At 44.5% G+C, this 16603-nt stretch overlaps 2 protein-coding genes across 3 annotated transcripts in view; one reads left to right on the top strand and one right to left on the bottom strand.

The window, feature by feature from the left end:
- LOC121437118 (collagen alpha-6(IV) chain-like) overlaps window positions 1-5520 on the top strand; it is an 87257-nt gene extending 81737 nt beyond the window's left edge. The window contains 5 exon segments of the mRNA XM_041636955.1: window positions 498-644; window positions 1666-1782; window positions 3188-3379; window positions 4072-4358; window positions 5084-5520. Coding sequence (XP_041492889.1) covers window positions 498-644; window positions 1666-1782; window positions 3188-3379; window positions 4072-4358; window positions 5084-5344 — 1004 coding nt within the window. The 3' untranslated portion in view covers window positions 5345-5520.
- A 3332-nt stretch (window positions 5521-8852) lies between these two features.
- LOC121437123 (cysteine protease ATG4A-like) overlaps window positions 8853-16603 on the bottom strand; it is a 54777-nt gene continuing 47026 nt past the window's right edge. For both annotated transcript variants that reach the window (XM_041636960.1, XM_041636961.1), the window contains exons 10-13: window positions 13825-13970; window positions 12463-12519; window positions 9725-9833; window positions 8853-9064 (exon numbers count right to left, since the gene is read on the bottom strand). In XM_041636960.1, coding sequence (XP_041492894.1) covers window positions 8994-9064; window positions 9725-9833; window positions 12463-12519; window positions 13825-13970 — 383 coding nt within the window. In that variant the 3' untranslated portion in view covers window positions 8853-8993. The remainder of the gene's footprint in view (window positions 9065-9724; window positions 9834-12462; window positions 12520-13824; window positions 13971-16603) is intronic.

Below are 16603 nucleotides of genomic sequence, written 5' to 3'. Positions count from 1 at the left end.
AGCCACAATCTGTCCCTCACTGCTCTAATCTCATACCTCCCAGGACCTTGGCAGATAGTCAACACCTAAGAAATACCTGCTTAATGAAGCAGTGAACAAGTTATTCTACTTGTAAAGTAACTGACTTGGGTGGGGCTCTTAGGCTGGGATGCCAACTGCACCTTTGGGTTGGATACATCTCTACAGCATATTTGGTGCTGCATTATGACCAATGTATAAGTTCTATTCCTATTGCTCTATTCCTGAGCCAAGTCTCAGTCTACTCTATTTCTAGCAGACATTTCCTAAGTGCCTTCCACCTAGTAGATTCCATACTGAGCTATGGGGAGTCAACCTGGGTATGACTTGGTCCCTACCTTGCCCACAGGGACCCACCAAGCCACTAAGAAGGGTCATCAAGGGTTATGTGGTCTGTCCTGGAGGCAGACAGAGGGAGGGACATCCGTGCCCCTCCTCTGCTCCCAGCCTGACACCACTATTTCCCCACCTGCCTTCAGGCTTTCCAGGCCCCCAGGGTGTGCCAGGACACACACCAATTTCCGAAGCTATTCAGGCTCCTCCAGGACTTTTGGGTCTTCCAGGCATTGATGGTATCCCTGGCCTCACAGGAGACCCTGGGCCTCAAGGCTCTGTGGGTCCACAAGGTAAGAATGACACTAGAAACGGGGGACTCCTGGGGAGCTGGAAAGCCTTGGTTAGGAAGCTGAAGATACTGTGGCTTGACCTAGTTCCGTTTTCTTTTAAGATTTATTTATTTAATGTGTCCAGTGTTCTTCCTGCATATGTACCTGCAGGCCAGAAGAGGGCATCAGATGTCATTACAGATGGCTGTGAGCCACCATGTGGTTGCTGGGAATTGAACTCAGGACCTCTGGAAGAAGAGCCAGTGCTCTTAACATCTGAGCCATCTCTCTAGGCCCTGACCCAGTTATGAGAAGGCACCTTCATCAAGCTTTCTCTTGTTACTTCACAAGACTCTCACACTCCATGCCAGGGAAGGGAAAATCCAGAAAGCCAATGGGGCGTGTTTATACTGGTCTTTGAAAAGTTCCTGCACCCTGATAAGCTTCTCTGCTGATGCAGCAATCCAAATCAGACCAAATCAAATGGAATTAGAAAAAGCCCAGGATTAATGGATAAAATGCTCCTGGATGATTTTCCAGCCTCTCAGAGAGGAGCCAGGGAAGAGAGATTGAAAAACTACAGTCTGTTTTTTGAGGGGCACTTTAAATACCTCGTGGAAGTGGTCTTGAGCATCTCTGGGGGAGGGGTCATCATTTGGTGAGCTTTCTGAGATGTGGCAGGGTTTGGGGAGAAAGAGGGAGGGTGTTTGGGGTGGAACTTCCATCAGAACATTCCAGACTCTTTGGGTATATGGATGCCAGGGACTGAGGCGAAGTTTCCAGTAGAACAGTCTTCAGAGAACATGGGAGTCTCCCCTGGATAGCTTGCCATCTCTAATGTTCTGTTCGGAGATAGAGATGTGTTGAGTGACAAAGGAGAAAGCACAGGGCTGGGGACAGGAGACCTGGCTTCTAAGTCCTAGCTTTGCTCCAGCGGGGGCAAGTTATCTCTCTCTCTTGCACTTCACATGAGTCTTAGGACAAAGACTCTAGACTTCCGCATTGATCCTCCCCCTGCCTTGTGCATTTTTCTCTCCTACAGGTTCTAAAGGTCTACCTGGCATTCCTGGCAAGGATGGACCCAGTGGGCTTCCAGGCTCACCTGGAATCCTAGGTGATCCTGGTCTCCCTGGACTACAAGGACCTCCGGGATTTGAAGGTCAGGTGAACAAAACTTAGAGACCTAGTCAATCCTGTGGCGAATTTGCCATTGTGAGGGGGCTCGCAGGCTGAGTTCTTGTCTACCTTGATGTTCTATTGCTGTGCAGAGATGCCATGACCAAGGCAACGGTTACAAAAGAAAGCATTTAACTGGGGGCTTGCTTACTGTTTCAGAGGGTTAGTTCATTATAGTCATGGACTGAGCATGGTAGCGGGAGGGTAAGAACTGGAGCAGCAGCTGAGAGCTATACCCTGATCTGAGAGAGAGAGAGAGAGAGAGAGAGAGAGAGAGAGAGAGAGAGAGAGAGAAACCCTCGGTTGGGATTAAGCTTTTGAAACCCACCCTTAGAGACACACTTCCTTCATAGGAGAAAGAGAGAGAGAGAGAGGAGGGAGGGAGAGAAACCCTCAGCTGGGTTTAAGCTTTTGAAACTCACCCTCAGAGACAGACTTTCTGCAACCAGGCCACACCTCCTTATCTTCTTCAAATAGTACCACTCCCTGGTGACTAGGCAGTCAACTGTATAAGCCTATGGGGGCCATTTTTTTATCCGGAGCACTGCATTGCCCTTCTACCCTGCACAGTGCACAGCCTCCAGTCTATGAAAGGAAGTCCTACAGCACTCAGGAAGTCAACAAACTCTTGCAAATCTTCGTCAAATCCTTGCCTGGGTTCTCCAGCTTTGTTACGGACCAGTGTCTTGCTGCATAGCCCTGTTTGCCCTCAAACTCATTATGTAACTCAGGCTCACTTCAAACTCCTGATCTTCCTGGCTTTGCTTTTCATGTCTTTTTGTCTTCCTCTGACATGGATGGAGAGGTAGATCAAGTTGGAGATGAGTTCTGTCTGCCCATTGTTTTACTACTTATCTTTTCTACCAAGGACAAACGATTTGTTGTCCTTGGGACAAACGATTTGTTGTCCTTGGTAGAGAATACTTCCGAGGCTCAGTAGCAAAACATTGCAGTTCATGGCCAAGAGAGGGGAATGAAGCTTTATCCTTCTAAAGCTAATGTTATTTATAATGCTTCTGATTCGGCAGCTAGTTATGTCCTGGGAGAGACTTCAAGGCTGTTCAGGAGAAGGTTTCCACTAGACTCACTCTTAGAATCCAAGGCCAAGTGGCTAGAAAGGGATAATGGTGTACTCTTTAAAAACGGGAACTGTGTATCTGGACACACGTGAGTTGGTGTCCTAGCTTGCTGATCTTGTACCTATGGCAGCTCAGGGCTCAGTTTCCCAATCTGAAGAGTGGACGGATAATAGTGCCAGCTCCTGGGAACACCAGGATCATGTGGCTCGGTACATATATATGATGTGCCTTATACAATGTTTAGGACCAAGAGTGGATAGGGTCACTGTCATCTGTGCCATACTTACTTGTATGTTCTTTTCTTCTCAGGTGCTCCAGGGCAGCAGGGTCCCTTTGGGAGACCTGGAATGCCAGGGCACAGTGTGCAAGTGGGCTACACACTGGTCAAACACAGTCAGTCAGAACAGGTGCCGCTATGCCCCATAGGGATGAGCCGGCTGTGGGTGGGTTACAGCTTACTGTTCGTGGAGGGGCAGGAGAAAGCCCATAACCAGGACCTGGGTAAGTGCTGGCTCTGACATACAGTCCTTGTTACCTGTCCCTGCAAGAACTGACCTCTTATGTTTCCCAGCCCTTTAGACCTGTGGTTGTGAAGTCAGCCACAAGCACCAGCTCTGGGGTCAAAAGGAATTTGACTCAAAGTCCTACCACTTCAAAGCTACATACCCTAGCTAAATTATCCAACCTCTCCAAGCTTTTATCCTCCCTTAATGGGGCTGAACTATTTCTAGTACGTGTCACATAGAGTGGTGTAAGGAATTCATGAATCAAATAATGTAAAATGTATTTAAGCCTCCATTAAGTATCAGTGATTAGTTATAACAATAGTAGCGTGCCCCGCAGAGCAGCAGTGATTAGGTGATTACTCCGGGATTAATTGCATTAGCAGCAGGTGGGCTAACTCTTAAGTGTGAATTCCATCTATTAAATATTGGTTTGACAAAGCAAATTAATTAGAGAGTGATTATTCACTTTATCAAGAGATTCTCGTCATTATTCAACTCCCCTGGTATATTTATGAAATGATTTGATCCTCAGGCTCCAGTACAGACCGGAGTCACCCAACTGTAGGAGAGAGCTGTCATGCTCTGGGAAAGCATTTAGGTGGAAAGTCACATCGTCAGCTACTCGGGCCTTGTGCCCCTGCCCTTTGGCCACCACTTAGCCGATCCTTGCCCATCTTCTCTTCCCAGGGTTTGCTGGCTCCTGCCTGCCCCGATTCAGCACCATGCCATTCATCTATTGCAACATCAATGAAGTGTGCCACTATGCCAGATGCAATGATAAGTCCTACTGGCTCTCCACGACTGCCCCCATTCCCATGATGCCTGTGGGTCAGAGCCAGATTCCCCAGTACATCAGCCGCTGCTCTGTTTGTGAGGCACCCTCGCAAGCCATTGCTGTGCACAGCCAAGACATCACCATCCCACAGTGCCCTTTGGGCTGGCGCAGCCTCTGGATCGGTTACTCCTTCCTCATGGTAAGGCCTTGAACCATTCTGTCCCCGAGTGAAGACAGAGGTAGATGGTGGGAGAGAAGCGCTCAGGGCAGGCTTTCATGGATCTTAGGCTCCAGGTACACTTAGAATTCAACATAAAGAGAGATGAAGATGGGAATTCCAACCCCTTGTGGTTGTGGGGGAAGGAGAGCAATTTAAACCTGGTGTTCTGGACTGAGAACATGGAGTTCTCAGTCCAGGCCAAGGCCTTACTCTGTGTGTTCTTCCATTTTGTCACTATCAAAGGAAGAATATAACACATATAATCTGCACTTGTCACTAAGCCAAAGTTTGATTCCAGAACCAACCTGCACATTAAATAAATAACTATAATTTAATAAAAATTGTCAAATTACACATATTTGTGGAACACGGGAGTCAAGGAAGGCAAATCTCACATAGCTGGGAAGCCTGTGTGATAGGAACAGATGGGAAAACACTGGGTGAAAGGTGATCACTGGCTACGCAGCATGGTTAGGAGGGTACAAAGGAGCCAGGAGCAGGCGACTCATCCCACAGCTCCCTCAGGGGGGATGGCCAGTACCTGCTCCCAAAGCCTAGGTTCAACATGCCGCCTAGAAGCTGAGTGATTTCAGGGTCCAGACTTCTGAGACGCAGCACATATGCAGTCCTTTAAGAGCAGGACGTGGGGCTCATCCACTCTGAGTTCTGGCATCGCCCCCACGGTCCCCTCCCTTCTGTTTCAGCACACTGCTGCCGGGGCTGAGGGCGGAGGCCAGTCCCTCGTCTCCCCTGGCTCCTGCCTTGAGGACTTCCGGGCCACTCCTTTCATTGAGTGCAGCGGTGCCCGTGGCACCTGCCACTACTTTGCCAACAAGTATAGTTTCTGGCTAACCGCAGTGGAGGAGAGACGGCAGTTCTGGGAAGAGCCTGTTTCGGAAACACTGAAAACCGGGCAGCTCCACACCAGGGTGAGCCGCTGCCAGGTGTGCATGAAACACCTGTAGGGTGTTGTCTGTCATACGGCCCCTGCCCTCCCTACCCCCTCACAACAGTCACCTCACAAATCTGGGCTGTCTGAGAAAGGAAGGCCTGAACCCATTTGCCTGTCAAATTGTACATCAGAGTCTCATTTGGACTGGACTACTGGACACTGGGCATCCCAACCCTCAGGCCCAACAGATGAGCCCACTGTGCTAGGATTCGCAGCTCTATGTTCATCAATCTGGTGCTAATGTTCCATTTGGACATGTGTGTGATTATCCATGGTTACCTCAGAAAGATGTGCTGGACCGCCATTTTCAAAGACTGCTAGAGTTCTCACTGCCTTGACCAGGAAGCTCTTTATCACAGCTAAGTTATTTCTTTATGATGAGATGTCACCACACATTATTTGACTTAAACTAGAACTCAGGCTTTCCACCCTAAAAGTATGGCTCTGGCTGAACATTACGGACAGCTCAGGTCTGCCTAGGGCTAGCCCTGCCTACTTAAGGCAGCCTGCTGTATCTAGGCAGGCAGTAGAATTGAGATGAGGAGCCAGCCAGAACTGAGCTGTGATTCCTTTTAGAGTTTGTTAATTCCATGCCCCGTCTTGACTAGGAAAAGCTGAAATACCAGCATTTGGTCCTAGACAAACCACTGCCTCCTGACTGGATCTCTCCACAGCCAAAGAGATGGACAACTTGATCTGGTCCAAAGTAGAACAAAGGATGCAGTAAACGTGACCAAGTTCTCAGTAGGAAATGAGAACCACTTCTCTTTCTTCTTGGCTTAGGGCAGAGGGATGAATAGATATGGAACTGTCAGTTTTGCTTTTAACTCCAGGAACAAACAGGTAAATCTCATGTCCCCATTTCTCAGAAATCCCTTATTACTCCAAATGCCACCCAGATCTATGCAGGGTGGCAAACTGAGGCTGCAGTGAGTTGGCTCCTTGCATTCTGAGGCTGTTCAAGACTTTCCAATGAAAATGGCCGGCCATCCAACTACTCTTTCACAGGTAGCCTTTTAAACTATTTGCAAGTTTTTTTCCCCAAAATCACATAAAAATCCAGCACACACCACTGTTAGCAGACCCAAGGCACAGTCTGAGTTGCCCATGAGGTATACTTTGCCCATACTACCTGCTGTTTGAAGTGATCTATTTTAATTAGCAGTTGCCTAGAACACACTCAGTTCCGTGGACACGAAGCACTCCCTTCCGGGTGATTGCACTTCTTTGGGTATTATATAAACTGTGCCCACACAAGCAAAGCATAACTAGTATAATCTGAGCTGTTGTCATTATCACCTCCTACATAAGTAAAGGATGGTGTTACCTTGTACATAGCAAATAAAATTAATGAAATGTGAATGTTTGACTTTGAGACTCTTTTAAAATCTACTCTCACTCAACTTTATAAGCAAACATTGAAACAGGGAAAATTGGAAGATGATTAAGTCAAAGGGCAGAAAGTTTCTCCTGGTTAACAGGCCCACAATATACTTTACAATAAGCACACACGCGCTTCTATCTTTATCACATGCTAGAGTTCAAGAAGGGACTTTCTATCCTTCAGTGGCCTAAAAATCATTTACAGATAAATTAAAAGTAGGGAAATACTGAAGTCCAAGAAATGAAATCTTGCTGCATGTTGGTGGAGCATGCCTTTAATCCCAGCACTCGGGAGGCAGAGACAGGCGGATCTCTGTGAGCTCGAGGCCAGCCTGGTCTACAAGAGCTAGTTCCGGGACAGCCAGGGCTTCTACACAGAAAAAGCCTGGCTCTAAAAAAAGCAAGGAAAAAAATAAATAATGAAAACGAAACGAAATCTTGTGACTGGAGAGACTGCTCAGCAGTGAAGAGTACCTACTGCACAATCTGAGGACTGGAGACAGGATCACAACACCCACATAAAAAAGCCAGGAGTTCTGTGTGTGTCTGAAGCCCAGCTTCAAGGGAAGTAGAGACAGGAAGGTGACTGGACCTTACTTTCGTCCATCCTAGCCAAGAAAATGTGAGCTTCAGGTTCAGGGAGAGATCCTCTCTGAAAAGACTACGGGGAGAATGATAGAAGAGGATACCCGAGGCCCCCCTCCTCAAGCCTCCATCTGCTCGCCGAGCTGTGCACACACACACAGGTGCATATGCTCACACAGGCACATATACACAAATAGATACAGAAAAACTAAATCTAAACTAGATGTCTGCAATATGCGTATCTTACAAGTGCATATAAGTTAAACATGTGTGTGTGTTTACATACGCATAAAGCAATCCTGGGGAAGGATAAACAAGAATATCCCAGCAGTTTTCAGGGAAGGAAACTGACCTGTGGGAGGGAGAGATTTCAGTGAATACCATTTTGCATCTTTTGAATTTTTAACCTATAGAATACATAAGATACTGGCAAAAAGAAAAAGGAAGGAAAAGGAAAAAAGGGAAAGAAAAAGATGGAACCTAAGGAAATAAATGGGTTGGTCAGTGCTAGTTTCAAGACACCAGATGCTGGCCTCCTGTGGAACTCTTTAAAGGATGAAGATGAAATGCAGACCCATGTGAAACTGAAAGGGGCAACGGAAGGAAGACAGAGAGATGCTGTGGAGAACAGCATCCTTCACAACACATGTTCAACACAATAATCTCATGTGTCTGTGCTTCAAAACTTAAAAAGCTGTTGGTCCTCAATGACTTGGACATGTATTTAATGGACAGATTAAATGTCACCATATGAATAATTCTTTCTAAATATAGTTATCATTCAAAACAATATAATTCAAACAATTTATTCCATCCTTCAAACAAAAATGAACACTAAGTGAGCGACTGGTAAGGCCATAGCCAGCCCTCCACTTCCTTTTGTAAATCAAGTTTTATTAGATTACAGCCATGCTTAGTCACATGCATATTGTCTAAGGCTTTTTTACAGCACAGAATAGTTACGACAAAGGCCACATGCCCTACAAAGCCTAAAATATTATCTATCTACTCCTTTAAAGAAAAAGTTTGCTCACCTCTGATTCAAGTAATCATGGTTTGACTTAAGGATATGGTGACATCAAACAAAAGCATCAGTAAGGCTGGCAAGTGTGGCCTACTGAATAGGTTCTTCCAAACTGGAAGGCAATTAAGAGGTGTACATTTGACATCTTTTCTTTGACAAATATTTTGGTAAAAATTATAATTACATGAAGTACACATTCAAATAATTTAACAAGAGTATTTCTCCCTGGTTTACTTATTTTATTATTTGAGCAAGAAAACAGGCTTCTTCTTAGTACTTATCCCCAAAGAGGTCACACCTGAAAGGATGAAGAAGAACAGTATAACCATCTTTCATCTGCTGGTGCTTGCAATAAGATGGAAGCCGCTGTCTGTCTTCCAAATGCTCCCATTCCAGCTGCTGAAGATTTGCTGTCCCCATGTAAGACAAGTTGGAAGCAACGGATTACAAATCTTTCTTCTAGACGCCATGACTTTTTCTTTTCAGAGAAGTGTTGTTGCCACTGATTTTTTTTTATTTCTGAAAAATCATAATTGGCTCAGTTATAATTGGTATTGAGTTTGTATGCTGTTGGCATATCAGGCACTTGTTGACCAAAAAAGTTTTATGTATCAAGTTCTTGTGGAGTCAGATGAAAGGCAGAAGACCTTCACATTGAGTTCTCGCTATCTTACACACTCAGAATCTCAAAATCTTCCTCCAGGTCAAAGTCCTCCAGGTGCTCAGTAGAGTCTATGAATTCTGTTGGAACACAAAGATGAGAAAGTAGAAACACTTGACACCTGGGCTGATGTTCTCAATCAAGATACTACCCAGCCACTGCTGCTTTGCCTATCTGAATCAGTTTGATAAGGCGAGGTTTGTCTGGAGGAAATGTACAATAGGACTACTATAAAGAATTAGACATTTTCTGTAAGACATGAAACAACCAGGCCTGTTTATACAGAGCTGCTCACGGTGGTCTGATTAAGGCTCACTATGGCACCTCTTTGTCTTTCTGCCATTTTATTTATTTGTTGAGACCAGGTCTTGGGATGTAGCTCAAGCTGCCCTGGAACTTACGATCCTCCAGCCTCATCATTCTGAGTGTTTGTAGGCACACAACTACCAACCCAAACCTCAAGGTACTTTCTGAGTTCCCAGGTCTGGGATTCACTATTATAAAAACAAATTCTAGTCATCTTGAGATTGCAATGACAAATCCTTTACAGCGTGTTGTGTTCTTTTGGTTAGCAGTCTTTCAAATGAACAAACATCAGCTTCTTCAAAGATTAAAAGAATCAGGCTAGACAAGTAGAAATTTCACTTTTTCATCAGCAGTATGAGCCATAATTGCTTTTATCTCAGCAGACAGTTGCAACATATGGGTCTGCTGGCTGAGAGCTTACAGAAACAGCTTACCTGCACCTGTGGTTGTCACTTCCGGCTTGGCTGGAGGTACAAAGGGAGGCCAATGTGATGGATGCTTCTGAACTAATTCAAACATCCTCAAATTCTCCTTTAGAATTTCCTGGGTAGACAAAGGAACAGCTGTAAATGTCTGTTTACTTGCCAGTTCAAGAGCCTGAACCCTGAGAGTAGTCCAGTAGCTGGCAGGTGGGACCCAGCAAACACATTCATCCTCCACTTGCATAATCTGAAGACCTCAATGAAGGCATCGATGCTGGATCCGGTTGACAAGGCCAGCAGGACACTGGAGCAGACAGCTAATGGAGCCCAGTGTGAACTGATCCAGTCACGGGGCTCAGGGAATTCACTAGGTATACAGGTTCACCCAAATGTAGGGGGGAGATAATCAAAAAAGTCATTTAATCAAAACAAAATATGCCCCAAGAGAATTCTGGTACACAACTGCATGCCTTCGGATCTAGTCCAAATTCGTCTTGGTTTAAATGATACAGTCATCATGAAATTGTCATTCTGGCTTTAAGCATGAATATAGCATTGATACATTCTGAAATGGAAACGCTTCCTTTAGAGAAATAATCTTTGGAGCTGAACACTTTGCTCAGTGGTTAGGAGCACTTTCTACTCTTCCAGAAGAACCAAATTTAGCACTGAGCACCCACAATGGGCAGGTTACAACCCGTACCTAAGGCTCCAGAGGATCCAGTGCCCTCTTCTGGGCTCCACTGGCACCTGCGTACACAGGGCAAACTTACACAGACAGGTAAGTAAACGTAATAAGCATGGATCATTAAAGAATAACTCTTGAGCCGGGCGGTGGTGGCGCACGCCTTTAATCCCAGCACTCGGGAGGCAGAGGCAGGCGGATCTCTGTGAGTTCGAGACCAGCCTGGTCTACAAGAGCTAGTTCCAGGACAGGCTCCAAAACCACAGAGAAACCCTGTCTCGAAAAACCAAAAAAAAAAAAAAAAAAAAAAAAAAAAAAAAAAAAAGAATAACTCTTGAATGCATGTGTGGGGGCATATTCCTCAGTGGAAGCCACTGGTAAGTTATTCTTATTCAAGTACTTCAGGCAACTCTAAGTAAATATAATGGCTACAAACAACAACAACAAAAAAAAAGACGTGAAGGCAGAAGGGGAACTTGTTGAGAAGAAAGAGTTTGATGCGAAGGGTAAGAGAGGATAATGGCAGAGAATGTGAACAAAGTACATTGGGTATGTGTTTGCGCGTGCATGTGTATAAAACTTTGAAGAATATACATATATGTATATATATATAAAACACATTACATGTCTTCTTTGCGAATAATATTTACATAGCTACAGCAATAAGACCGCTTGATTTTCCCATTAGAAAGGAATACTAATTCTCTTGCGCTGGGGATATAGCTCTGTGACAGAGCACTTTCGGACATGGGTTCAGTCCTCAGAACTGCAGCAATAGTGATAACAAACCATATTTTTCTTGAACTGGGCATAGTGGCGCATATCTATAATCTAAGTATACCAGAAGTTGAAGGAGAAGTATCACAAGCTTAAGGCCAGCCTAGGCTTCATACTGAGTTCCAGGCTAGCCTGGGCAATGCACAATAACTTCTCTCAAATAAATAAATTCTTGTAAAATCTCCATTTCATTTCACTAAGCTATTTATTATCTGAGGTCACAGATTCAGTTAGGGACATCAGTGTTAGTCATTTGTTCACTGTGAAGAAAAAGATTCCCTCCATTTGTATACAGCACGCTGGGATCCTGCAATTCTTTGGTTTTGGAAGACAGAAATTCATGTCTGGTACCCCAGCAGACACTTCAAAAAATATTTTCTATGATCTCCCTAAGTTCATTCAGTGAACACATATCAATATATAACATCTCATTCGTATGTGTTAGAGACTGGCAACGAGGGAAACAGAGATTGGTGAGTTAATACAATAATTCTCTTCTACACAATATGCCAAAAGGAATCACTCATCATGGACTTCTGCAAATTCTGATCCCTTTCAGTGGCCACATGCCTGTATCTTAAATAAATAACCCAGTTAGTGGAAGAAAATGTCCTCCAAACCACAATGGTATATACTGCATTATAAATGAATCACTAAACACCTAGAAGCATGTCAGTCTGTTTAACCATCTCAATGTTACAAACACGAAAATGAAATTTTGAAATTTATGCCCTGGCAATGCTGAAGCATACATGAGCAGCCCATATATGTCAGTTCTGTTGAACTTGTCCATATTGGGTCTCATGGTCTAAGTTGATGAGGACGACTGACCAGGTCTCTTCCTCAGGCGGGCACCAGATCTCATTACAGATGGTTGTGAGCCACCATGTGGTTGCTGGGAATTGAACTCAGGACCTTTGAAAGAGCAGGCAGTGCTCCTAACTGGTGATCCATAACATAGTAGGGAAGAAATTGCAGTTTGAAGTTAAAACAGCCCAATGTTAGCTGAACGTTTCTGGTGCCACATGGCCTTAGCAAGGTGCAGCGTTCACCTTCAACACTGAGTGTCCCACTTAGCTGACACACTCACAGGTTTGACTTTCTTCACTTGTCCCAAACTTATGCAGAGTTTTCCACAACCGACAGGTTCTTTGTTATCTTAGTTTCCTCCTCTTGCAACCAAATTATGTCAGAATGGTTTTGTTATTATGTATAAGTAATCTTTAAACGGAGCCAGATTTAGTAGCTTTCATGTTTGCACTTTTTTTTTTAATCCATACATCCTTACCTTCTGAACAAGGCTACACCAATTGTCAAAGTCTTTCTCTTCTTTGCAGAAAAATCCCTTGGGTGGGGAAGAAGAACACTATTTAGAATTTCCCTTTACAAGATAGAGCTAATGTCCCAAAGTTAGGAGGTGGGCCACTTTCTTGCCACACGTTTTCCTGGACTGACTGGCTGGGCCCTCTCTCCCTAAAATCACTGGCTTACATAAGCATATACATAACCATTCCGTCTCTTTCTTTCCTCATGTCTCCTCCCTTCTCCCCTCCCTCCCGTCCTCATTCTCCCCCTTTCTCCTTCCCTCTTCCTCCTGGTCTCTGTTTCTTTCTTGCCTTCTCCCTCTCCCATCAACATTGTTAGACATTGTAACTTGAAGGTCAGTCTCCAAAGCATGGGGTTAATTTCATCACATTCACACATGCATGTGCGCAGGCGCACACACACACACACACACACACACGCACGCACACACACACACACACAGTATAAAATATTTTATTGCAACAGGACACAAGAGCTTTTACTTGTACTTTTAGCTGGATAGTACTTTTAGTCGGATAGTCTTTTAGATGGAAGCATTACTTTAAAAGATGGTTGACTCTTTGAAAAACTGTCTGTCAGAGTTGCGAGAAGCAGCAGTATCCTGCCCTGACAATCACCATTCAGTAGGACAAGAGTGGTCCAAAACAAGAGGGGAGTATCAGTCCCTGGTCACTGGTGTTCTGATGAGTGAAACAGGAAATGAAGATGCAGAAGGGCCTAAGAAATACTGACTGCTTCACAGGCAGGAGCCCTTTCAATATGTGTTGATAGCAATCACACTTTCTAGAGCAAAGTCTTCCTGGATTGGGCATCAAGAAATAGATACCTCTCAGGGAGTCCTCCTCCCTTAATCGCTTCCTAGTCATTTCCCACCTTATATTGATATGGCAAACATTTGAGGGCAGGAAAGAATAAGAGGAGAAATGCTAATGCTACAATTAACATTGACAACCTGTTTGCAGTGTCCTGGTCTGGGGCTGTGTGTGTGTGTGTGTGTGTGTGTGTGTGTGTAGATATATAGATACATATATAGATTACACCTCACATAAGCAAACAATGAGGCAACTATTGTTTCCCTTGTTCCCAGATGTGTGACAACTGAGGCTCAGAAAGGTTATGACTTTTCCTACATAGTTAAGTAGCTGAGCTTGGGCCCTAACTTGATCAGTTTGGACCCAGGGTCAGTTCTTTAGCTGCCACATCAGAGTGCCTCATTTTGGGGGTGCAGAGCAAATGCACTGTTGCCATGCTACCTAACAACTTGGGCAATTGCCAAGGAATCGATGTTTAATAGCTTGCCATCAGAGCTCCTTCAAATACCCACCAAGGCCACAGAAGGATCCAAGTTCAGGATGCTCATTCGCTGTGGAGACTGCAGGCAATGGAACGTCTGATCGTCTACAATTCCACTTTCTTCAGTGTCCACAAAGGTCTGGGTTGTGTGAGGGTCCAAGAAAATCAGCTCATCGCCTGTTTACAAAGACATGTTTAGTCTTTGAAGAACCTCTGGCCCTGGCCCCACTGCTATCCCAAGGATGCACTTTCTCTGACACCACCCATAGCTCTAAAATCCCCTTCCCTTACAACAATGAGAATGGGATGATAGGAAGCCCAAAGCCAGGGTAAGCATGCTTGAGAGAAGCCACATGTGCCAAAATCTAATCAAAGAGACAACTTGACCTAACACATCTTCCCTAAGTCCAAGTCCCAGAATGCAAAGGGATAGGTTTGGGGAAGGTGGGAATGAGAGAACACAGGATGGCATGGCAGGTTCTGTGAGCAGCAGTTGCAAAGAGGTGCTGATAGGAGAATCCCTCAAGTTGGGAGCTCCAATGCTACTAGGGGGCGCACTGCCTCTTTCAGCATTGGATGGCATCTTGAGATACACAGCTGGTTCTCAGAACCAAACTCAGAGAGCATCTCTCATGATGGAAAAAGCCTTGGCCTCCAAAGGAAATTCTACCTGTACACAACAGGAAGCTAAGCTCTGTGGATCAGAACCCACTAAATTGATGCCTATTCATGATTAGCAATTAGCTAGTGGGTTAGTCTTTGTGAGCAGGTCTGTCAGTTCCCATCAGAAAAGACAGCCTTTGTCATGTAAACATTGGTATAGATGAACATCACTGGAAAAAAAGCTACTTGGATTGACTGACGTGTGTGTGTGTGTGTGTGTGTGTGTGTTTTGCTGGAGATCAAACTCAAGAGTTTGTGTATACTGTGCAAGCATTCTACCACTGAGCCAAAACCTAAGTCCAAAATGACTAAGTTTCACACAAAAGAGAAAACCCATGTTTCAGTGAACTGCAAAAGTTCAACCTCAAAATGACCTTGGAGGAGATTGAGATGATAAAATGTCCACCTTGGTCCAATGTTTAAAGGGCAGAAGTTCTTATGCCAATAAGTAGACATAAATACCTCAGGAAACATCTGATCTCACTGTCCAGGCCCAAGGTCATCTGGGTCTCTATGTCCTCAACTCAGGTGACAAAAGATTTACAGGCATCAAAAAAATGTCCCCAAAGTCTTTGGAATTCCATATGGAGGGTGCATCTATGTGATTCTACTGGTAAAGAATATGTTATGGATGCCTGGTAAGTTTCACTGTTCTGTTTCATAGACAAAGACAAACTGCTTAACTCATTTGCCTTTCAAACACTCTCATTTTCAACTGGGGTCATGGGGCCTGTTCTAGTACATTAGATGGTATATAAGAACCAGAAATGATCACCTCTGTGAAATGTATGCAATACAGGATCCATTATAAAGCTATTTTAATGATCTCACTTTGAGCCAGACATATTTACTCACAAATATATAGCTAGGAAGTACGGAAATCAGTGTCCCCGTATGATTTGCCACATGAAAGTCATGGCACAAATTCCTCACTAGATCAGGGTGAGTAAGATCAGTAACCCAATAGCCTCAGATCACACTGAAGAGCAACAACCAAGATGTTCAGCAGAAAGCTTGTCTAAGGCCTTACAAAATGGTAGTTAGAAAGGGAAGTTGGGGACATAAAGATAGACATCCCAAGAGGGATAGAACCTAACCATCCACCAGGGTGCTTGTCATCATATAGCCATAACCTTTCCCCATGAGTGGAGAGGGGAAAGCTTTGCAGGCTGCTTTTTTTCTGAGAGTTTCTATAAGAGATACAGCACAAGACATATGACGTCTAAAAATGGATGTTGAGACTAACTAAGGGTCTCCACTGAGGCCCGTGGAGAACAGGCAGGCTGCACAACCATCTGCACAGATGGGCCTAATGCTATAGATCTCCACATGGCAACCTATACCCAAGAGCAAAGAACAAACAGTTCCTTCTCCCTATACAAGCAAAATCTGACAGGCAGAGTATTAATGTGGCCAGAGCTTCCCACATCTGCATCTTCTCCAGCTGCGCACCTGGCAGGAGGGCCCTGGGGAAAAATGGGAGGTATGGAGGGCAGACAGAGATAACCAAACTGTGATCAAATCCTGATGTTGCTGCTTGTTAGCTGAGTGACACTAAGAAAATAATCTCTCTGAATCATCATTTCACTATGTATAAAATGGAAGTAACAGTCTGTCTCACAGGGCTGATAGTGATGATGAGAAAAGGATGGATGCGTTCAGTACAAACTTTTCCCCAAGAATATTGCTGATCCATGTTTAGACAGATCTATCCATGGGGAACCCACAGACACTAAGATAGTGATGGCCGTATATTTTTGTGTCACTTTGTTTGACAAGGACTCCAAAGTTTAAACAAAGAGGGCATCTGAATGTTCGTAGCTCCAGATTTTCTATTAAGTTGTAATTTTAAGGATGGATCAGTAGATGGCAGCATTGCAGAAACAGAGCAGCTGTGTGGCAACCCCCACAAGAAAGACGGGAACAAAGAGCTAAGGAAAGACACCGGTGGGTGGCTTTGGGTGGGGCCATCTCTCACTGAACACTTACTGTAGGTCTCTTTGCCAAATAGTTTTACCATGAGATGACCTAACAGAGAGTCAAGTGCTGGCTTATTTAAAAGAAGAGAAACATGATCCTGAGTTATCTTTCTCCAGAATTCAAGCCAATATCTAGTAAGAGACTCATGTGCTATGTGTGTTACCATC

Source organism: Microtus oregoni, unplaced genomic scaffold, assembly GCF_018167655.1.
Source record: "Microtus oregoni isolate MIOR12 unplaced genomic scaffold, Mior012 000050F_ref0000143, whole genome shotgun sequence".
In the NCBI taxonomy this organism is placed as follows: domain Eukaryota; kingdom Metazoa; phylum Chordata; class Mammalia; order Rodentia; family Cricetidae; genus Microtus; species Microtus oregoni.
This window is presented reverse-complemented; position numbering and strand designations above follow the sequence as displayed.